The following is a 25,539-nucleotide window of genomic DNA, read 5'->3' as shown; positions in this document are numbered from 1 at the left end:
ATTAATATATACAGATCTCTAAACGTGATACATATCCTTTTAATTATGCTAGATACTTGTTTAACCTTAGCAAAGCTATAGAAAGAGAGCCTAACTTTGAAAATATCACATATTATATCAATAAATAACCAGCATAATCAGTTAACAACTTTTATAAAATCACTATTATGCTAAATTTAAAAGAAATCCTTTGCTCATTTGTCTTTCCTCCAATATTTCTCTATTTTTCCAGATATTTACTCTCCCATTTACCATTGTTAAATTATATGCCTAAAGGCATATTGTACCATATCTGTATTATAAATAAAGTAAGTCCCATTATATTTTTAATAATGAACTATTATTGTCGTCGTCTGTTATATTTAACTTTTACTAGCGATAAATGAAAATTTATTTAACAGTTAAAACTGAAATTTTTTAAAATAGTGATGTGAATTCCTTTCCTAGTTTTGAGTTATTGTATCTTGCCTGCTGTAAATAATGCCTGAGGAAATTTAGTTGTGAGATATCTGTTAGCCAATAGAATTTGGATGCTTAATATGCATTAAAAAAAACCAGAAAAAAATTTTAATTTGTATTGTTTAGAAAATTATGTTTATTAAAAAATAATTTTATATAATTCTGGTATGTCATAAAATATATAAATAAAAATAATAAATGTTTTTATATTGCTCTAATGCTATTTATAAAGGCTATTTTTGTTATTAAAAAAATAAATATCTGTGGTTTGTTGCTTTGCTTATGATGAATAGTTTATATATGTCATTATATATTTTGTTAAAAATGTTATTTGTCTCTTGTTTACTTTAAATATAAATATTAAATCATATTATGTCTAATGTAAAATATATTTTGTGTGTACAGCACTACTGTTATCTTTCTTAAATATTATACACAAAAATGAAATTTTTATCTGTCTATTTTTAAATGCAATAAAAATTTATCCTAAAAGATTTTATGATTTGATTCTTATAAAAATAATAGTAATAATTAAATATTGAAATATATTTTAATGATTACAAATCATTTACATATAACAGTTAATGAGAATTAATATACTTAAGATTTTGGTAACAAATTTATAAAAATTATGGCACTTTTACAGACAATACTCAGACTATAACAATACATTATAATTACACTAAACAATTAATACGGTTTATTAATGTTTTAAATCGATATTTAAATATAAAAATGTATTATTTAAATATAATATAAATATACAAATGTAAAGAGAATTGACACTCATTTATTATTTTAAAAATGTAAAAAGTTTCAATTTACATAAATATGTCTTTAATCAATGGATGCCTTCAATTCACTCAGTAAGTTCCAGGCATTCTTTATATAAATTCTGAAATGGAATAATTTATTACAGACGCTTATTAAATTACTAAGAGATAATTCAATTGAAGATTAAAATAAAAAGTAAAACAGCCTTTTTCCTTTTAATTTATAATACGATAATAAGATTTCTAAAGCAATCTTCAAAAATCTCTCAAATCCTGCTTTATAAGAGAAGATATCCCTACAAGATGGATAGAAAAATTCAAAAATACTAGGGAAAGCTATAAATGTGCTGATGCAATTCCCTTGTCACTAATAAACCCAAAATTCTAATCAGACAGATGTTAACGTTATTTAAATATGTAAAATAAGAATTAGACACAAGTTTTTAAAAAATACTAAATATCCTTTATTTTCAAGTTTTAAAACAGATTATTAATTAAATACTTATTTTAAAAGTATTAAAATATAATCATATTATTATTTTATTGCACTATATTAATTAATCCAAAAGTTCTTTCATACAATCTGTAAATATTCCTCTAAAACGATTAACTTATAGCACATAAACATCAAGAAATGGATAAAGATTTATAAGCAAATTTCAAGAATCTGGTCCTCTCACTAAAGTTTTTCTTTACTATTCAATAAATCAACATGATATTTGCATTATATTTAAATCACAAAAACATAAGTTATTTTTATATGAAGTTAAAGCCTTAATCTATTTTTCAATAAAACATTAGTGATACAGTACTTTAAAAAATATATAAAAATATTCTTAACTTTTATTATAATAGTACTAATGGAGCATTTAGAAACAGATTTTATAGGTAATTAGAAAATTTTAGAATTATTTACGTTTCATTTTGATAAAATAAGTAATTCATCCCCCAAAATATATTATGAATATATAAACAGAAGCGATTACTATTCTGAATCAATTGGCCAAGGGAAGGGTAATTGTGCATAACTATTCTCTACAAAATACTTGTAATTAAAATGCTTATACATTTTTAAAAACACTAATTAATTAAAAACAAAATCGTATAGAATGATAACTTTCAGCACAAGAGGATTAAAAATAAATCGATTTATTTTCAGCTGAATTTGATACAGAACATGCACAAGAATATTTTTGCTTAAATTTTAACTGCTTTAAATAAAGTTATGCAATGATATCCTTTGTCAATTTGTGTCTACTTACGAGCTTACCTCACATTTTATTTCATAACTATAAATATTTCAAAATAATGGATTTTAGAGTAATGTAAAATGCTTTTAGAATTTATATACAGTGGTGCCTCGTATAACGTACGCCTCGAGCAACGGACTTTCTGCGAACAAGTGCGAATGATGTTTCCACTCGTTTGCCGTTGCCAATGACAATCTGCTATTTTTATAATACTGTATATTAGTATTATTAGAATATATTGATATTATTAGTATATCTGAAGTACAGAGCTCCCGTTGGGATTCGGCTTGCTCTCTTGTTTATTACGTACAGTACATCACCTCAGTGAAAGGGGGTATTTACATTTATTCAAGTGTTGTGCAAATCATGGCTTCTAAAAAAACAGAAAGGTGATTTCAATTGAAACAAAGCAAGAAATCGTCAGAAGGAGTGAAAGTTGACAAAAACTTCTTTGTCAAATGGGCAGAGGTTTAGGAGTTTACCAACACTCATTATCCAAACAGAGCTGAGGCCAACAGGATCAATGATCTCTACAATGACACCCTTGCCCGTCATTTCCGACAAGTGTTGAAGAAGAGAGAGAAACAGACCACCTTGGACATGATGTTTTCACGAAACCAGCTGTCAAAAAACAAAGGATGAAACAAGAGGAGTTGACCCTGCAAGCTCCGGTAGCCTCTTCTAAATCTGACTTCGATTAAAAAACAATAAAAAGAGACCTGTTGTAATGTGTAAAAAGTCTGTATCTGTATGAATGTATCAAAAAAGTGTTCCTCCACCTCCTCACATCTGACTACTCGGCATAATTGATGACTGCTCCATTTTCATTTTTTTATGGTACGGTTATTTTATGCTGCGGAACGAATTATATGTTTTAACATGTATTTCTATGGAAAAATGCGTTTCGTATAACGGACTTTTCACTTAACGGACGTGCACCTGGAACGGATTAAGTACGTTATACGAGGCACCACTGTACTGTATATTGCAAGGAATGTATCATCATCGTCGTAGCTTGAGTATTAAACAATTCTTTATTTATAAAATAAAAAGGAAACTTTAAATTTATTCTGCAAAAAGTAGAGTGTAAAATATTTGTAAGTATACTTTTCGTAATTCTTTTCACTCGTTACCATTCTATTAGAAAATTTATAATAGATAAATTTATCTATTGGATTTAGATGGAATCGTCGCGACAATCAATAAGCCCGTGACTAATAAAAGATTTAAATGCACGAAACCTGCAAATAGCAATTATTCCGTTAGTTTGGCAGCTAGTAAAATTATTAATTTTCTACAATCCAATTTTCAAAACAATACTAAATAATTAAAGTTTTCTATAAACGACGAAGTAATTACATTTGCTTTTTAATTTTAACGTCACACGTTATTTTTCAAAATTCTCATTTTTTAATGTAAACAAAACCAGAAGTAATAAATTTATTTAAAAATGGCTTCATTAATACGAGCAAACAGCAGCAATAGCAAATCAAAATAATATATAATTCTTACTTTGTTTTCTTCCTTCAAACAGAGTGAAAATCCGATTTAATCAGTTGAAAATTGGGAATGGAATGTATCTGCGCTAATATTTTATTCATCTTTTTCTCTAAATTTTCTAAATTCCTGTAAGCAGTTCGAAAATCATCCAAACTATCTATCGGCAGTGTAATCACTGATATCGAACATGTGTCTTGGATGAAGATTTACTTTGGACATTTTTTCATTTTCATTCGAATGGCATCATCAGAGCAAGTGGCATTTGAAACTTATTTATTATTATCTGTTCTCTTATATCTCAGGTTGCTTGTATCTTTTCTAGAATTCCAATTCCCGAGTAGAATTTTGAACTGATTTTCCACGTATCCCTCTCCTACACATTTCATTCCATTCTTTATCAAAGAACGTAGAAAAACTATCATAGCATCAGCTTGAGAAGAGATTTGATCCCTTACAATGTCATAGTTTACTTTAGATTTACATTCATTTCTCACTAAGAATTTATTTTAAAATCTATCTTTTAAAAATAATTTTTTTTATAGTTTTGTTGCTGTTAAAATGAAAATCTTGTTTATTTTTTTAAATGATTATATTATAAACTACATTTTTTTGGTGTAAAATTAGTTCTTGTTTTAGTAAATTACGCTTCCTTCATTAGTTGGAAAGTTAACACAAGACAAATAACTGTAAGGCGATTCGATTTACATCTTTTCTTATAATTTAATCATCGGCTAGATGACTTGATCTTTTATTTAACTTGCTAATTGATTCTGATCGTGAGCTTTGATGTTCTTTAGTAACCACGAATATGTAGAAGTTAGCATCCAATGAATACAGAAAACAGCAACTTTAATCAAATTTTGTTTCTATTAAAAGTAATTGCAAAACTTAAATTCGGTGATTAAGTCTAATTAAATTTTTTTACATCTAATTAAACGTTTTTGAAAGAAATTTATACGCGACTAGTGTATGTTCGATTAATATACACAAGCATGTATTATATGCCACAAATATGTTGGATAGTAGACTATAATAATAAATATTACAGATAAAAATGTTATTCTGTACATTTTGTTTAATATACTCTATTTTAATATGTATATTATTATCATAACATAAATACAGTTGAACGTCGATTNAATTAATTTAGTATAAAACATGAAATATAAAAGTATTTACAAGAAAAATAAACAGCCATTTTTATTAAATTAAGAGCAATGATAAAATGAAAACAAAATCACCATTTATATCGATTCGAAAATATCCTTATCGTAGATTATAAATTCTAGAATAAATTATTTAAATATATAATTTAGGTGATTATTTATATTACAATTTGAATGTCAGATTGAAAAAAAAAAAAAAAAAAGTAAAGATAACGACGATTATAAAGAGAATTAAGAAAAAAAGAAAGTGTAAATTGATTTCATTAGTAAGAAAGTAGCCCGATTTTCTTCGTGATTATTTCCATGATTTTTAATGTATCCATACGAGACCGTCATTCTAATTTATCATCAATTGCATCATAAAAAATGTTACTTTCCTGAAGCAAATCCAACGATCTTTTTTATTGATAAACTCCTGACCCATTACTATTTAAAACTGATAAAGAATAGGCAATAGTAGAGTTTTACAGATGTGTAACGCCTCCGTATATCTGGTTTTATACATTTTCCCTCGAAATAAACCACAGACTGGAACCTCGATAGCGTAACCTGTGACTAGGAGGACCTTTTTCCGAATATACCTGGAATGACACTATATGAACTCGTAGCATGCGTATTAGGAGGATAACGTTTGTACTTGGCTATTATTATTAGGCTGCAATTTGAAAAAAATTGTAGACCTATAAATTTCCACTGTTGTCCGCCTGTCTGTCTTTCCTTTATTTCGAGAACGGATTTAGATAGATGAAAGACGGACCAGATATGGAAACCTTAGTGTCAGGAGGCCCGATTAACTATATATTAACATCCGATGAAAACCGAAAGTCACGTTATTTCAATTCAAAAATTTTTTCCTGAAAGGTGTTAGATAATTGGCATCACTCTATTGTTAAAGGAAAAGTATGATGTTTAAGTCTCTACTAATTTGAGGTGAAGAGCATATATTTTACATTAAAAAATTATTAAAAATTGCAGCCTGGCATGCATTGTGACCACGTCACAATATATAACTTCTCGTTTGTTATTATATTTTTATATAAGTTTTACACGTATCTTTTCATTATTACACACTTTATATTTTCATTTATTCGTAACTTCAAAAGTCCGGCTATCAATATTTGAAATATTTATTCTAAATATTTAAAAAAATGTTTGTTCTGTTCCAATGCAAACCGTTGTTTGATTTGTATTTTTCTCCCCGGGAAAATGGGTAAAATAGGGTGCATATCGGTCAAAGGGTTTAGAAGTGTACAGAGGACAGAGACGGCCATTCTATTTTATATATGTATGAATAATAAATTTTAAATTAGAACTTGTATTGTCTATGTTATAACCAAATTTATAGATATTTAATATTACCATGACCCGTTGGGTCTCCTAGTACTAGAAAGTTACTACATAGAGAATGCGAGATAATTTCAGTATTGCACTGAAATTTATCGGTCGGACGATTTAAGTGTAGTCATAAGGCAGTAATCGACAACTTTACAAAGTTACGTCGCACAGATGACGTCATCACAACAAAACACGGCGGTAACTCGGTAATCCGTCGCTCGATTTTAACCAAACTTGTTTTATTTTGTTTCTATTCACATTTGAGATATGGAATTCTTAAAAATATGATGGTATTTTGTGCCGCTTTTTCTGTATTTAATTACTACCAACCAAAAATCTCAGACATTCAGTAGTACCGTATACATATATGTGTTACCTAGAACGTCAGATTAACTAGGGTGATCCGTTAAAGTTGTGAAAACTGTTCCATTTCTCAAATTACCTAGATAATGTGCAGAGTATCTAGATAATCCGCACATTACCTACTAGGCACTCGGTAAAGTGAAAATAAGATCTTTTCCGCAAATAAATGTACCACAAATAGGTGTGCTTGTCGCAAAAACCAATCGCTATGAAATTCAAAGTGTCACCAATCTTTAGACTGCACTAGTAAGTAAGCACAATTGGATAATGTTACCTATGGTAATACAAACCTAACCTAACCTATTCTAATAATTTGGTTGGTAATAATTATGATAATTTATTAAAATAGGTTAGGTTAGGTTAGAACGTGCGTCCCCACTGTTTCCTTTCTTTTCTTTGCTGGAATCAGAGACGAGCCGCCATTTTACTCACCATAGGTAACATTAACTGTACAATTATATCATGCGATCACCAGAAAAAGTATGATAACTTTATTAATTTTCGTCTCCGGTTCAAAAGTAGGGTATCGTTGAAGTCATCTCGGTTTCCTCAGTTCAGATAGATACTCAAAGTCCTGAAATTCCATATGTGGTTATCTATATAATAATTTCCCTAATTGTATTAATATTTTAAACCGTTTTTTTGTATGTTTTTTAATTGGTTGATAATTGATTCTATCAACTAATTTGTTGATTGTTTGACTGTATTAACTTGATTCTTTAGATATCGAAAATTAAATAAAGAACAATATATTAATTTAAATGTACAGAAACGTTGCTGTTGTTCCTGCAAAAATCTTATTTTCACTTTACTGAGTGCCTAGTAGATAATTTGCAGATTACCTAGATAATCTGAACATTACCTAGGTAATTCGAGAAATAGAAAAATTTTAGCAACTTTAACGGATCACCCTAGATAATTTGCAGATTAGATAGGTAATGTACACATTAACGACTTTCCAGCTTTAGCGGTAACATATAGATTAATTATTCTTTTGATCACTTATTTCATCTATATTAGAAAATGTTGCTGGACAATAGGTCTCCTCCCCCGGTATATAACAAGACCCATAACGAAAAAGAAAAAAAAAAATATATATATAATAATAATAATAAAATACATAGAAAGAAAATCAACCAACATAATAAAACATAAATGAAAATTGCAAAAAATATAAATAAGACAGAATACACAAAAAATGCTTAAAATATTAAATACATATAATACTAAAAGTAAGACATAAAAATATAAAAACAATATATAACCGAGCCGGAGTACAGGATATTGCCATAAAATTCGTTTGCTTAAAGTGCGAAAGAATTGAAATGCATAAATAAAATCGCGTTTACAAACCATTAAGAATTATATAATAAACTTCAACAAGATGCTTTATAACGTTAAAAATCAACGTGAAGTACATTGTTCGTGTTTCCGGCTATGCGATTATGCGATAAAAAAAAGGATCTATGTGAAATAGAAAAGTGGTAAAATGGAGTAAAAATACAAATGGTGTCGTATGTATTCTTTACCGATATTCTAAGACGAAGCAAGGAAGCCGGAACAAAACTATTAAAATATTTATAATAGAATATGCGATCATAACATTTGATTCTTTCATGTAAATTGGGAAAATCATGCCTAAACCTTGCAACGTTTGGATTGAAATGGTAGATTACTTAGTTTATTTAACAATAAATATACCTTATCGAGTTCTCTCAAAATTTTATTGAGAAGGAAAGGGGCTGCCATAGTCCAAATCGGCAGGCAATAATCAATAATAGATTGTAAGTTAGCAAAAAAAAAATAAAGAAAGAAAGAAAAAGAAAAAAAAAGATCGTAAAATAGATTTAGATAAAAAAAAAGATCGTAAAATAGATTTAGATGAAATAGGTTTGCAGAAACGCCATAAAACACCTCTACGAATTGCTAGTGCTTTAACGATTTTGTCGACATGAAAATGAAAAGTTAATCTATTGTCAAATATAATGCAAGATCACTGTAGGAGCAAACATATTCTAGAATATTGGCATCAATGACAAAGAGAGGAAGAGGAGGATTCCGAATCAACAAGAAGTAAATGACTACAGTCTTATTAATGTTGATTTTAAGGTTTGCCCTTGCAAATAAAGTTGATAGCAGATGTAAATCAGATTGAAGAACTGCTGGGTCATGGTTAATCAGTTTTATATCATCATTGTAAGTAATAACAGTGGACTTGTTCTGGTTAAGTAATTGATCAATGTAAACGGAGAATAAATAGGCCACTAAGGATTGATACCTGTTGAATGCTGCAGATGAAAGGGAAGTCAAGAAATTCACAGTCATTTAGTCTAACTTTAAAAGAATGGACTAAGAAATAATTATTCAACCAAGAATGGAAAACTGAATCAGTGTCAAAGTGTTCACTGAATGAGGAAAGAAGGATATTCGTAGAATGAAGTCAAAAGCTTGAGAAACATCTATGTATACAACGTAAGCTGCACGTTTATAAATGATATTTAGCAGCTTATAATGTGCATTATAAAGATTTATAATTTTAGACAAATTCCATTCTATGTCATTGTAATCACAGTTAATTTTCATTGGCCAAAGGACCTTGTAAATTCTCTTCTAAGATAAATGATCCATCCTCTTGTGATCCTTCAATTACAGTAAGTGCACAGCAACACCATTTAAAAAAAATTCTACAAGTTGCATAACTTTTCTGGAAAAAAGTTAAAATTGTTTGTGGTGCACTTGTTATGAAATTTTATTTAAAAAACTTTTTATATTATAAAATGGCAAAAAAGTTTAATTTTGAGGGTAGAGATGAGTTTTGTAAAAAAATTATAAATGCTAAAAGCAAGTAAAATCATCATTAAGTCTGACCTCACTGGAGATATGACACGATCCCCCTCGACCTTTAACCACCAAAATTTAATAGCATCAATGTCCCTAATATAAAAACTTTCCTGCAAAATTTCAGAAATTTTTGACAAAAGTACAGAAGTTAAGCTTCAAAGCGAGTAAAAAAAAAAATCACTCCTCTCCCATACACACTTCATTTTGCAGTTCATGTGTTGAAATTGGATCATAATACCATAAACACTTTCAGCATATTTGTATTACAGATCCTAGGGTGAGGACAATGTTCCTCACGATATTGATTGTTTCAACAGAACAATAAAAACCATTATTATTGTTTTTTTTTTAATACTGTAATTTGTGAGAGTGTTAAGCTTTTCTCGGTCTTAGATTGTGAACACACAATTGATATTATATTCATCAAAAACAAAATAAAATTGTAATTAACAGGAACATTTAAAAATACCCAATGTAAAATTTGAGAAAATTAGTTAAATAATTCAATCAGAATCTGTGTTAGATTCTGAATATAGAATTATTAAATTTTTTATATAACAGAATTAAAATAATTTGTCTTAAAATATAAAGATTAGAATGAAGAAATGAATTCTATAACAGCAATAAAACAGGAAAAAAAAAGGTATAAAAATTGAAAAAAAAAACAGTGAAAATCTTACACAAAAAAGATATGGTGAATAAATTTATTGTGATTTATCTTTATGTAAATCATCCAAACATTTAATTCAAGAGAGAACAATATAAACCTTAAACTGATATCTGATTATGTCTGAATGGTATAAAAATTTAGAATATTTCTTATCCTTATGAATTACTTATCATTTGTAAATATAAATATCAGATAACTTTTAGTCAGCTGAAAAGTGAGTACATGATTTCCTATTGTATTTGCTATTTAATAAGTCAACAATTGTCACAACACTAAACCCAGAGAAATTTGTTAATACAGTAATAACAGATAAAACCATTTCAAATATCTGTTCCAGTTTCCCAACATTCAGGTGCAAACTTTCAGAATCAAGTTTTCAATTAAAAACTAATGAATAAAGTAATGATTATTTTATCAACCAGTAAAAAAATTTTTTTAACTTTTTTAATCAGAAAAAGAATTAATGTTTCAGTATCCTTGCCTTTACCACACTTTTGCCTGATTACAATAGAAATATATACAGTGGAATCCCGGTTAACAAACGTCCTGGTTAACGAACTTTTATTTTGCAAAAATTTTGTCTCGGATAACGAACAAAATTCAGATAACGAACGTAACGGTATTTTGTGTCAAATTTTAGTTGGTGTTAGGCTTTTCCGAGTGTTTGTGCTATACTTCTTTTTCAGTTTTGTGATTTATATATTTAATCAATATGGCATCAAAGAAAGAAAAAAGTCATAGTGGCAATAGAAAACGACAATGCACTATCGCATTTGAGAAAAATTTTGATTAAAAGAGTAAGACAATCAACTTTAGATCAATTTCTTGTTCTTTACAGAAAGAGTTTGTTTCTTTGTTAAGTTATGGCAATGCAACACTTGGGCGATCTGACTAGGGGGAATGCCTTCTGGGAGGTGTTTTTAAGGAAAACTGGCCCCTATTTAGGTGTTACAGACGTGGAGAAATCCCGGAAAACTCCACATGGCCAGCCTGTCTGAGCGAGGTGTAAACCCATGAACGAACTCCCTGTGTTCAAGGTACGAAGACCACTTAACCACTGGTGGGTTTTTTACCGAAAGAGACTTCGACTCGAAGAATCTTCCGATGAAGCTACCCGTTATTTTTTTGGAGGGGATTCCCCTTCTAAGCATTAAGGTTCGTATATCTCCACTTTTCTGCCACCAACTACAACAAACAAAGGTATTATTAAACAAAGTTTACACGTTTTTTGCTGTAATGATAGATACTACGTTTTCCTACATTTTCATCAAAGAAAATTACTGTATATTTCAAATAAAATGACAAAAATTTCAGAGACTACAATGGATTAATTACATTTGCATTAATTTCTATGGGAAAAATTGCTTTGGTTAATGAACAATTCAGTTAACGAACGGAGTCGTGGAACGGATTAAGTTCGTTAACCGGGATTCCACTGTATATAAGATGAGCAATTATTTATTGTGACATCATCACAAGGTTGGGCTGCAATTTTTAATCACAATTTTAATTTATTTAAGATATATGCTCTCCACCTCAAATTAGTAGTGGCTTGCCCCTGTACATCCTACTTTTCCTTTAACAATACAGACATGTTGGTCATCTATCTAAAGGCAGCTATACACGTTAAGTTAATCCTTTGAGGCTGCCTGACCTTGAGGAACTTCAGAATTTCCTATCGCCCACAAACGAAGAAAACCTCTCAGCAGAGGGTGGGGCAGCTTGCCCCGGGCGCCACTGGCAGAGGGGAGCCAAATGGTTTCCAAGAAAAACAAAATTTGTTTCTGGAGGGGGAGGGGGCGCCAATATAGTGTCGCGGCCCGGGTGCAGTTATGTTCGCTACGCCATTGTGTTTATTATTACGCCACTGATGTTTATTGGCAACAAATTCTATTAAAACTCGCGGGAAAAAAGTATGCATAGAAGTCTATGGTGTAAATAGTAGTAGTAGTGGTTTGGGTAGCACTGATCACAAAATTAATTTTTCATATGAATAATTTTTTAATGGAATTATTTCAGATCACAAAATTAATTTTTCAAGAGAAATCTTGGGCTATAGATTATGTTAAAAAGCATCAATTATCAGCGAAAGACAATGGCAAGTCGATTTTACTACCAAAAAAATTCATGGATTAAATTTTATAGACGAATATATATTAATAATTCTCAACCACATCCGATATTAGTACAAATTGTAAACATTATTATCGCAAATTAATTTTATAATTTAATAATTAAAAAGAATTTATTAAACTTTGTCTTATTTTAAGTTGTCATGTTTTAATTTACTTGGATATTAAAACAATAAATTTTTTAAAATGTAGAAGAAAATGATAAAGAGTATCGAGATGTTTTATGAAAACGGAAGAAATGAATTGAGAAGTTTTCTAAATATTAAAATTATTTATAATTTTAATTTACTCAAGAAATTTTTGATCCGAAAATAATTTATAACCTGAAAAATTAATTTATTAGGTTATAAATAATAAAAGTTAATAAGGTTATAGAAAATAATTCTTCCAAACATTCACGAGACATTGTTCTCACACACGTTTAGGTCGGCCTGCGCAGTCTGACACTGCACCAGGAAAATCAAATGGTTTTTCAATTCTACTCCGGTAGTCGGTACAGTTCGCCAAAACTGTTAAATTTCCCTCCACACACTACCAGGAATTATAAAGGTCAGGCATGCATGGTTAATCCTTGAGAATTAACCTAACAAGTATGGGCGATTCTACTCAGGGGTCGGTACAGTTCGCCGAAACTGTTAAATTTTCCCCCACACACTTCCAGGAATTACTCAAAATCAGGCATGCATGGTTACTCCTTTGAGGATTAACCCATCGTGTATAGCTGCCTTAATGCTTTTTAGGGAAAAATTTTTGAATTGAAATAACATGACTTCTGGGTCCTTAGTCTAGAGATTTTTGTGTTGTACTCGAATTGACATCATTGAACTCACTCGTGTTACTATGACTCACATAATCGGTAGTCTCAAGTTAGACCCATCGAGCAAACTTGAAAGGCAAGCAGAAATACGTCATACTCACTTGGTTACATATACCGTTAAGCATGATGGATTATTTACAATGCATCTGGGTTTTTGACTATAATGATTCGACCAATCAATTTAACTGTAACAAGTTGTAAATAAATCAATGTGAATTAGTTTACACGTGTTACACTTAAAAGTTTTGTCTTATAGCAATATAGTATGCAGAAACAAAATGGAAACCTCCACTGTTTTATTTTAAAAAATAAGCAAAGAACAAAAAGAAATATTAGTAACATATATAGAAAATAATAAGAAAATGAACAGTGAAAAATTCAACAATGAATTTACAAGAAAAAGACAATTCGATATGTGGAGAGAATTAGTTGAAAAATTAATTGTGTATTGGTGCTAAAAAATCCATTGTGTAATGGAAAAAGTATTTTAATTTAATCCTTTCTTCATATAGTTTTCTTCCTTGATCTATTTCTTAAATTGTTTTGTTTATTAAGATTATTTATTAATCAGAGCTTAACACTTCTGGTTAATAAATAATCTTAATATAGTGTCTATGCTCTTAATAATTTATACATAAATTTACTATCATTTTAATTCTCTTTTTCAATGAATTAAATACTTCTTTTTATTTTTGGAAAAATTTGCTTTATAATTTTATCAATTATGAATTAAAATTTTTTTTATTAGTGTTGACTTGACACAAAAAGAAATGGCATGTATTCGTGGTTGAAAAATTCGTTGCCTTCTTAATCAACTCTTTCAGCTCTTTTTAACACTTCAATTACAATCAGAATAGCATATCCATCAGCCATTTTCATTTTCGTATAGCGATCTCACATGCTCAACTCAACGTGAGTAGCAATTCACATTGTGAGATGGGAAAGCATGTGAGTTATAACTTGAGACTACCGATTTGACATCAAAGTGTGAGATGGTACCACGTGACACTTTCAACATGTTGGGAGTTGTAACATGAAAAACTTGAGCCTAAGGGTGCGACTATGCAGACTCGAATTTAGAGCGAGTGAGAGGTTGCGAGAGATTTAGTTTTCGCAAAGGAAAACCATGCACAAACAAGAAGCGAGAAATAACGCTGGCAAGAGCGAATTTCTGGTTCTCGCACATATCTGACAGGTTTTGATATTTATTGCGTCTTGCCTCTTCTTGCCACATATTCTCGCTTGCTCATGTCTGCATAGTCGCACCCTAAGGGCCTGGTTTACATTGAAAGTTCACATATAGTTAATTGGGACCTCCTGCCCCTGAGGTTTCCATATTTGGTGTTGTCTTTCATTTATCTAAATCCATTCTTGAGATTAAGGAAAGACAGACAGATGAACAGATGACAGCAGGCATTTATAGGTACAAGTAACCTCTGTATAACACAGGAACTATGTTCCAAAAAATTGCCATGTTATAAGAAACAAAGAACTAGTATGAAAAAGGGGGTTAGGTTCCAAAAATTAAAAAACATGCTATTATATTTTTATGATTAAGATAAATATCTTTATTAAAATTTTCATAAGAAGTAATGCATATTAATATAAATTAAACAATGTTTTCTTCGTCATCACTAAGCACTATTAACCAAGGGTGTTTTCTTTTTGGCAAGATATCCTTATCCTCTGAGCATTTTTCTGCATTATCTTCAGATTCATGCTCTACCTTTTGCAAAAAATATGTTATTTTAGATTGCTTGCTTTTAGTTAAAAGATCTTTAGAAATTTCCTTATATGGTGCTAAGTACTTATGAAGAATAAAGCAAGTATGCAATAAGGGAAAAACATCTGGCAACACCAAAAGCAGAAGCGTTGAGATCTGGTAACACTGAAACAAGTTTCGAGAAAGACCATGTGTATCAACAGAAGGAGAGAAAAGAAAATTTACATACTTAAGTACTAACAGTTCATGAAAATTATGCAGGGAAAATCTGATAGTATTTATGTGCTTGAATGAAAAATGTCAAATGAGGTATCTTTCGCACTTAAAAGCTTTATCACGTTTATTGAACTGTTGTATGGAGATTTCCCTAATTTCAAATTAGATAAAGTTCGCTTTTAATAGTTTTTATTACTGTACATTTCATGTTGTACGAGGGTTTTACCCAATTCTCGAACAGTGTTAGAGTGAATTTGTGCTATAGAAGTGCTGTGTTATACGAGGGTTATCTGTATACAATTTTTTCAAATTGCAGCCCAAAGGTGTAAACAAATAGTAAATAAGCAAGTCACGTAAGAAAATCTGATTTCCATAATTCTAGAAAAATGTAAAAATGAAATACTTAAGACTGATGCATTTAGAATTCATTTTAAATTTTTGTTTTTATTCCATATTAAGATTATTTGAAGATTGCCTATAACATTTAGTAGGCTGATTTTAATTTATAAAATTGCATTGCCTTTTTTACAATTCAATATTTTAAATCAAATTACCAATCAACTGGATTCTCCAAATGTTGGACAAGTAAAATATCAGTAAATAAGAGAGAAATTATGCAAAAATATAGCATGATAATTTTTAAAATAAATTTTAACTAGTTTATAAAATTATTTTAATACAAACTTAATCATACTTACTTATCAATATCTACAGAATCATCATCATTCTCATTATCTTCATTTGTAGAATTCATTTTTTCTAATATTACACTAACAGGTATTATTATTTCTTGGATATCACCAACTTTCAGTTTACATGTTGCTAGTAAACATTTAAAAATAAATGAGCAATGTTAATAAAAACTATGTATTAATAAAATATAAATANAACTGTTTGCCATGAACAGTTACTAGACAGATGTGTTCAGAGCTTCTTGTCCTTTTATTTGTTGTACTTCTTAAATTTGTCAAGTTAACGAGTATTGGACTTATCATACAAGAAAAGATTTTAGAAGAGTAAAATTTACCCTTTTAAAACCTTTTCCTGTATGATTTGTTAACATGACAAATTTAAGAAGTTACTAGAAAGATAATTATAGTAATTTAAAATCCAGTGATTCTTTTAGAAATGTCCTGTATATATAATGTTTACATATTCACCTTAGCAAACAAAACAAAGCTTTAAAGTAAAATAGTACCAAGTTTTTGGGTTGCTGCCCAAATTAAAAAAGATGTTTGGAGCAAAATATTTACAGTGCTCTTATAAAAGCGAAAAATAAATAAATAAATTATTATTGGCTCATACAAAAATGAGAATTTATTTATTGTTTGCTCTTATAATAATGGGTATAATAATTTTATATATATTTATACACAGATACAATACATAGTACAATATTATATTAAACACAGTCGCAATACATATTTTGACCTACCTCTATCAAAAATCAAAATCTTAATAATTAAAATTAATAAAATGATTTACTTCATTAAAAATAGATTATAATTATTAAAATAGTTGCAAGATAATAATTCTGCCTAGCTCTAGGTCATATTATGTAATAGAGTAATCTTAAAGCGTGTGTGTAGTTTCATATGTCAATAACTAAAGATGTACAAATATTAAAACTATGATGTAATTAATATTTGAGAACCTAACTTTTAATGTTTTTTAATAATGCTTTTATCAATATACAACTAATTTATTTTATTTACTGTTAATGATCTTAATTGGTGACAGTCAAACATGCTTTAACTTGAACAATTAAAGCCATTCAATTTCCTTTCTCTTTGACTTGTACTACAATAATAACTTTCAGTAGTACTATAATTTATAAATGTGGATAAAGACTAAAAAGGAAAGTGATGCAGTTTTGTTGAATACAACTGTATATTTGGTACATAAAATTGATGTTACATTGTTTATCATAACAAAATTACTCTATTGATTAATACAGGATGTCTCTGAAGAATCATAGGATTTCAAATGATCATATTTCCAAAACTTATCAACAAAGAATGGTTAGTAATATAGTAAATGAAAAGCGTCTCAAGGTTTTATTGCTTATCTCATATTGTATGTAAGCTCCCTTAGTAAGACAACATACATCTAGTTGGTAGTCCAATTCCTCCCACACTTGATGTAGCATGTCTGGTGTCACTGATAGTACAACATTCACAACTCACATTTTAAGTTCCTGCAAGTTTGTACATTGGCAGCCTGCACACAGTCTTTTGCATTCTCCAAAAGAAGCAATTGCAAGGTATGAAATCTGGTAATCTGGGAGGCTACCTGTAGGGCACAGTCATTGGGTCCACTGTTCCAATCCAATGATGTGGGAGCACTTCACTTAGGAAATTATGAAATTATTTTAATTAAATATTTAATTATTTCAGATGTCAATGCCCATCCTTTAGAAAATGTAATTGGTGAAATCTTTGTTATGGAAAGAGCTACATTGGCAATATGTCCAAGTAACAATAATCAATCACAATATCCTCAACAAAGAACGAAGGCCCATATATCTGCTTTTGAAACAGCACAGAAAACATTCACTTTGTGTGACACTTTCATGTTCAATGTTTGAATGTGCATTTTCTATGCCATTCTGTGATTGACCATCCTGCTGACATAAAATATGACTTCATCACTGGAAATCAGATGAGCAGAAAATTTTTTTTCTTCAAATTCCTGTTATATGGCACAGCAAAGATAGTCTGTCTGCCTTATCTTGTTGCTTTGCAGCTAGCATCAACTGCAGCTTATACAGTTTCAATTGCAAGTGTTTTCTCAAAACATGCCAAACAAGTTGGCAAGGAATGCCAAAACTGTTATATCTTGTTGATTTCCTTGGAATTCATAAAAAGTTATTCTAATTCTATTTATATTTTTCTCTGACACAGTTCATTGATCTGTGCTTCTACCTGTACAAAGCCAGCTAGTTCTCTCAAACTGTCAATACCATCACAGAATGCTCTAATGACCTGATATCCCTTGTGTACCATTAATGAAACTCACGCTGCACTGTAATTAATGAAGAACATCTTACAAATTGCAGAATACAAAAGGCTTTCTCTTTTGAAATAGCCATTTTCTTTATGTGTGTGCACTCAAGGATACAAAGTATTCACTCTCCAAACACCATCTACATGAAACTTGGAATTTCCATTTCCAACTGTTTGCCATGAACAGTTACTAGACAGATGTGTTCAGAGCTTCTTGTCCTTTTATTTGTTGTACTTCTTAAATTTGTCAAGTTAACGAGTATTGGACTTATCATACAAGAAAAGATTTTAGAAGAGTAAAATTTACCCTTTTAAAACCTTTTCCTGTATGATTTGTTAACATGACAAATTTAAGAAGTTACTAGAAAGATAATTATAGTAATTTAAAATCCAGTGATTCTTTTAGAAATGTCCTGTATATATAATGTTTACATATTCACCTTAGCAAACAAAACAAAGCTTTAAAGTAAAATAGTACCAAGTTTTTGGGTTGCTGCCCAAATTAAAAAAGATGTTTGGAGCAAAATATTTACAGTGCTCTTATAAAAGCGAAAAATAAATAAATAAATTATTATTGGCTCATACAAAAATGAGAATTTATTTATTGTTTGCTCTTATAATAATGGGTATAATAATTTTATATATATTTATACACAGATACAATACATAGTACAATATTATATTAAACACAGTCGCAATACATATTTTGACCTACCTCTATCCTTATAAAGAGTATTTATAAGATGTACAATAGCTAACAGTGAAGAAGACTTTGATAAACTGTCATTTTTCACACATTCTGCTAATTTAAACATAAATATCCTAAAATTGATATAAAAATATAATATAGTTTATCATTAAATTCATATATATTTGTAGAAAAAAAAAATGTTCTTAAAATTGATATACAGAGCACTTTCATCATTAAGAATACATTTTTATAATTAATGTTTAAACTATTTAATAATTTGTTAACCAAATACTATATTAAAACTGTTCTCAAACTACAATATAAAGATTATCACTTTCCCTCTCTCATGGCGTTCTTCAAGGTGATCTCCTCTCGCCATACTTGTTTAACTTTTATCTACTTGGTATTGACCAACTTTTGCTCAAATCTACTGATGGTATTGAAATAGATAATAGTGTTTTTCACTACATTCTCTATGCAGATGACCTTGTTATTCTAGCCCCTACAAAAATCTCACTACAAAGGAAAATTAATCAGCTAAACCTTTACTTTAAAACGATCCACCTAGCAATAAATATGGCTAAAACTAAAGTTATTATCTTTTGTAATAACAGCAAAATATCTGATAAAGAAACTAAATTATATCACGACAATATTCTTCTTCAAACTGTTAATGAAATAAATTATTTGGGAATCACCTTTGACTGGAATGTAACCTTTAAAGCACATATTTCTAAAATTAACAACAAAGTAAAGCAGGCTATTGATAACCTTTTATTTTTATATTCCACCTTGAAAACTTCTGATTTGAAAATTCATATGAAACTATATAATTCTATAATCAATCCAATTATTTTCTATGCAAGTCCTATTTGGAGTCTGGCTTATTTATATAAACTGGAGTCTTTTCACATTTATTTTCTGTGTAAATTATTCTACATAGAAAGAACAGTTCCTGGCTATGCTCTATGACACAAACAAACTGCATCTGGTCCTACTCTTTTTTTTGCTAAAACGAATAATTAAATTTTATTATAGACTCAAATTTAAAAATCACAATAATATAACTTTCTTATATAATAAAAATATCAAGCAGAGCAGTAACCTAAAATTCAAGCAGTTATGGCATTACAAGTTATGTAAAATTCTAAACTCATTTGGCATCTCAGAATTACTATTCAAAGACAATATCCAAGATTGGAAATATGGTTACATGATCTTATTGAACTCTGCTATATCTCAGTCTATAAATAAAGACCAATGCTCCTTAAGCCATAGTAATTACAATCCCTGGTATATTGATATATTTCAAATTCCTTCTATCCAACTGTATATGTCACAATCAATTAATTTGAACATAAAATGCTTAATTAATAATCCAACTTCACCTTAATAAATATTCTCTCTTTATTAATAACATCTACATTAATTTTTCAAATACCCAATGTGTCCTGTGAAGTTCTGAAGACTTCTCACCATACCACTTATTATACAATTGTCAAGAACTTACAAACATGTACAAACAACATGAAATTATAAGTGTTTGTAATTGTAACTCACCTCTAGAATTTAAAACAAATTTGAATAACCTCAATAAAAAGGATATGTATAAAATATTTAATTATTTTGCTAAAATTGTGGAAAAAAATACAAAAAAATTATGTCAACATTTCCAACTAATAAAAAAACATAAGATTTAATATAAAATGAACGTATGGATCTGTTGATTTGTAATCAGTTTGCAATTGTTATAAAATCTCTGTAAACTAAAACTGTATACTAAAGTTGTTAATATGTATTACCCCCTATAACAGGGAAATTATTCCCTTTCACATTTATACTATATATATATTACTATATATTTCTATATTAAATATACACATTTTATTGTGTTATATATTCTACAAATTTTGACAAAGCTATCTATGCTTTCCACATAAAATAAAAAATTAATTTGATTTAATCTCTTAAATTTCACCTAAACCTACAAGATTAAAATATGATTTTGTAATAATTATTTTTGAAATAATTAATAATAAATAAATAAATAAACAAATACACTCTATCATCGATAATAGTGAGTTTAGATATATTGATAATTAAAGTGTTTATTTATCCCAAAACATATGTCTACAAAAATTAAAAAGACAACTATAGTCATTTGAACTATAAAAATTCACAGAAAAAATACAGGCAGAATTCACTACATGAAACATGAAATATACACCAGTAAATCTGTAATGCTAAGGATAATCGATAAATTCTTCTAAGCAAAAAGAATATGAAATGTATTTTAAATGTGTAAAGATAGTTACAAAACCATTGAGACTAAATAAATATAAAAAAATTTGTTTTTTAATATTTATCTAGTCTTTAACTTGTTTCCTTCTTTTTGAAAATGAATTTTAGAATATTAAACTTTTTACAACATTTTCTCTTAAAATGTAGTTAAATTTCACATTATTATTTTAGTAAATATTGAGATTCAGTAGCTATCTCAAAATATATCTGTTAAATCATCATAAATTTGAAAAAGAAATTTAATTTTAATAATTAATTTAAAATTAAATTATTTCATATCATTATTTGGTAATAAAATATAATAAATGAATTATCTGTAAATAGAGTTATGTATTTGGATTTTAGTAGTTTTAAAATACAGTAGAACCTCGATTATCCAGACTAATTGGGGATGAAGGTAGTCCGGATAAGGAAAAATCCGAATAATCGAAACAAATACTTCAATTTGTCTTTTAATGATAATACAACACGTTTTCTTTTCGATGACATATCGGTGATATTAAAAGTAAATACTGTATTTAAATCGTGATCAAATTTTCAAGAAACAAACGTTCGTATTGAATTTGGACTACTACTGACCAACGCTAACAGACTACCTATTGTTTAAAAGGCCCTCTGGTGGCGCAAGAAGACGGATTTTATAAAATAAAAAGCAGTTGAAACTGCATTTTTATGAATAAAAATTTGACAAACTATTTATCGTTTTATGACGAGTAAAATTTTTTCGTCGCGTTCGCGGCTTTTAAGTAATGCATAAACCTTCGAGGCGCGAGGCCCTTCGGACCGCGAGGCATAGGCGGTGGCCCACGTCGTCCATGCCTTACGCCGCCCTTGGTCATAGAAATGATGTAATTTGAATATAAATTATTTATAAATACGTATGTCAAGTTATATTTTTATTACTACGTAAAATATATTTAAGAGTTTACGACCACTGTGCTGGGTGAGACGTTGTTGAAACAAAAAAAGTTATGCATTCCATCACGTACATAAACAGTGTCGTAATTCGCCAAGTGCAAATCAGCAAATTTGTAAAATTTTTGTTTATTTTGAACAATCCGGATAATCGAAAATCCGGATAATGGAGGTTCTACTGTAATGTAATATAATTATTCTTCATATTCCTGAATATAATCTAATAAATATGACATTAAAAAAATTTTTTTTATTGAAATCATTGATTTTCTTACCACAAATTTAATTGCATCCTTTCTTAATGTTTAAATATTAGTTTCATAAACTTAATAAATATAAAATTCCCAAAATTAAAAGAAATTCATAAAAACTTTTGCTATAAAAATTTTCTTAAAAAAGAAAAGTTAAATCTATATAAGTTTCATTACACTTAGATTTGACTATTTAAAAATGTATTCAAAATAAATGCTTTTATAATAATTAACTATAATAATTTACCTTATTAATTTATTTTCAGATGCTAAGACTGTAAGTAAAGTTGAACTTAAGATTGGCAGATCATTAATCTTATCACATTCATCAAAAGTTTGATGCTTTAAAATAAAAATAAAAAATGAATTAATCACTTAAATAAATAAAAAAACTAATCACACAATTAAAAATTAAAATTTCATACTTTATTGATCATCATGGTCATTTCTGCTAATATGGCTGACATCACTACCACAATGATATTTTCAAATTCATCATTAAATATATGTTTTCTACAGAGGAAAAAAAGACTCTCACTGATTGCAGGTTTTATTATTGTCGAAACCTATATTAAAAAATAAAATAATTTTGAATTTAATATTGAACTTACATGAAAGATAACTATTTCTAAACTTATAAAAAAAAATTACAAGTGTTCTTAAAACATCTGAATTTAATTTAAAAAAATACTAACCATAATATTTTCCTCAACATTTTGCTGAAGCACTGATGCCATATATTGAAGAATTTTTGATATCAGATCAGAAATACAATTATTATATTCAAAATTTTCTGAATGTAAAGATGAATATTCAACAATCTGATACATAATTTTACATATTAATGGTAACAGTCTATCATGTAAATGTGCTGTAAATAAAAACAATGTCTTATAAAATACAAATAAAAAGTTTTCTCCTTATTTCATATAGTAAAACATTATTATTATGTACTATGAAGTATTTAACAATAATTTACAGTTTGTAATTTATAATTTTACTTTTCTTGTTCTTCATTCATTCAACCTTGTTATTTGATGAATAACAATGAATCACATAACACAAAATTATATTTAATTAGGTTTTCAGTTCTAAATAATATTTATTAACAAAAAATTCTTTCATAAATTAATAAATTCAATTTCTTTTTAAAAAATTTGAATCATCATCTTTGTTTATTGTCTGTAAATAGAATTATGATTTGAGATTCTTCAGTACCTACTACAACTCAATGTTGATTATTCTTATTAAGACATTTACTATATGATTTATCTACATGATGTCTGAATGCATTAACAGATTCAGATTCTTCATGAAAGTTTCAAGGAAGAATAAAGAGAAACAGTGTACAGACCAGTATCAAACATATAAAACACTAAACTTTTGTAATTTCTTATTAAAAAATTAGCTTCACTAAGCTTGGTTATGCAGATCTTAATTTTTTTCTATAAAATTCAATTATCATTTCAGTTTTACAATTAGAAAGTTCATATGAAATTAAAGAGAATAAACAGAATTAAAAAAAAAGAAATTTGTAATATGGAACTGATTTAGCATATTTTTTACTCCATAAGCAATCTTAAGCAATTCCTGTGTAGAAGAAATTTGATGATGATATGTTAAGAAAAAGAAAAATAGTGCAACATTGGTATTGAATGCAAATCATAAACAGAAAGAAAAACTGTGCACCAGATAAATCTATATTTTAATAAATTTGAAGAAATTAAGTAAATTAGAACTTTTTGTCTTATTTTCACTCTTACTGTGATAATACAGATTAGAGAAAATAAAAATTTTAGATGTATTAGAAGTATTTTGTTTAGATTGAGAATTTTATTTGAATGTTTTTTATATATTATAAATAAACTAGACATACCTATTTCAAGCATTAAACAAGCAAATTTTGAGACCGATAAACAAAAGTTATTGTTTCCATATCCAATCAAAATTGCATCTGTACAGACTTGAAGTAAATGCTACAAAAATATTAAAACATATTTATTTAGATGAATATCAGGTTAATAAACTTAATACAAAGTTTATGAAATTATAACTTCTAATCTTACTTATGAAAATAAGCAGTGTTTAATGACAAAGTTAGATATTATTACTTATATTTAATAGGATTTCAAATGATCATATTTCCAAAACTTATCAACAAAGAATGGTTAGTAATATAGTAAATGAAAAGCGTCTCAAGGTTTTATTGCTTATCTCATATTGTATGTAAGCTCCCTTAGTAAGACAACATACATCTAGTTGGTAGTCCAATTCCTCCCACACTTGATGTAGCATGTCTGGTGTCACTGATAGTACAACATTCACAACTCACATTTTAAGTTCCTGCAAGTTTGTACATTGGCAGCCTGCACACAGTCTTTTGCATTCTCCAAAAGAAGCAATTGCAAGGTATGAAATCTGGTAATCTGGGAGGCTACCTGTAGGGCACAGTCATTGGGTCCACTGTTCCAATCCAATGATGTGGGAGCACTTCACTTAGGAAATTATGAAATTATTTTAATTAAATATTTAATTATTTCAGATGTCAATGNTATTTGACAATTAATACATATTTAACAATATAAGTCTACATATTATGAAGTATCATTTTGACTGCAATACTGTAATGATAAAAATCAAAGTATTGCAGATATGATATTAATTTACAAATGGTTAATTAGATTCTTATGTAAATTATGAGTATAAATAAATTTGAACATAGCTCTTTTAGTCTAAATGCCAACCTAATGCTAGGAAACATTCTGATATACAGTATATGAATAAATCAGATACAAATTCATAATTTATCATGGTTAGTATACAGTTAGAGAATTAGTCTCCATTTCCTGTAATGGCAAAATTATAGCTTATTTTGTAATCTGTATGTGCTGGTGTCTCATATTGAAATCAATCAAGAAATAATTCATTATTGATTGATGTAAATGTCTCCAAACAGTATAAGTGTTAAGACAAATTTTACACAAAATGTATCTTCAAATATTAATATATATAAATATATTAAATATTTAAAAATATACACAATAAAAATTTATAAAGTTGATTATTTTACTCTTTTCATAACCTGTAGAAAGTACCAATAATATATGACAAATATGAATGTATGAAGATTA

General features: G+C 28.3%; 1 protein-coding gene across 1 annotated transcript; it reads right to left on the bottom strand.

Moving 5' to 3' along the window:
- Positions 1–1,231: 1,231 nt before the first annotated feature.
- Positions 1,232–24,380, bottom strand: LOC111624180. The gene is made up of 7 exons (XM_023366989.1): positions 24,285–24,380; positions 23,104–23,279; positions 22,834–22,974; positions 22,656–22,750; positions 18,966–19,072; positions 15,944–16,067; positions 1,232–1,354 (listed from the first exon to the last, which is right to left on the bottom strand). The coding sequence occupies exons 1-7, from the start codon at positions 24,295–24,297 to the stop codon at positions 1,297–1,299; spliced, it is 714 nt and encodes a 237-aa protein (XP_023222757.1). The 5' UTR covers positions 24,298–24,380; the 3' UTR covers positions 1,232–1,296.
- Between the last annotated feature and the right edge of the window lie 1,159 nt (positions 24,381–25,539).

Source organism: Centruroides sculpturatus, unplaced genomic scaffold (assembly GCF_000671375.1).
Source record: "Centruroides sculpturatus isolate CEXI.00-Female unplaced genomic scaffold, Cexi_2.0 scaffold70, whole genome shotgun sequence".
NCBI classification, from domain to species: Eukaryota; Metazoa; Arthropoda; class Arachnida; order Scorpiones; family Buthidae; genus Centruroides; species Centruroides sculpturatus.
Note: the sequence above shows the minus strand (reverse complement) of the source record. Positions and strands in the feature narration are given on the sequence as shown.

Excerpts from the sequence above, each read along its gene's own strand:
- LOC111624180 (XM_023366989.1), bottom strand. Across the intron at positions 22,751-22,833 it reads TGACCATGATGATCAATAAA|CATCAAACTTTTGATGAATG; the intron begins GTATGAAATTTT and ends TTTATTTTAAAG. Across the intron at positions 16,068-18,965 it reads TACTCTTTATAAGGATAGAG|CAACATGTAAACTGAAAGTT; the intron begins GTAGGTCAAAAT and ends AATGTTTACTAG.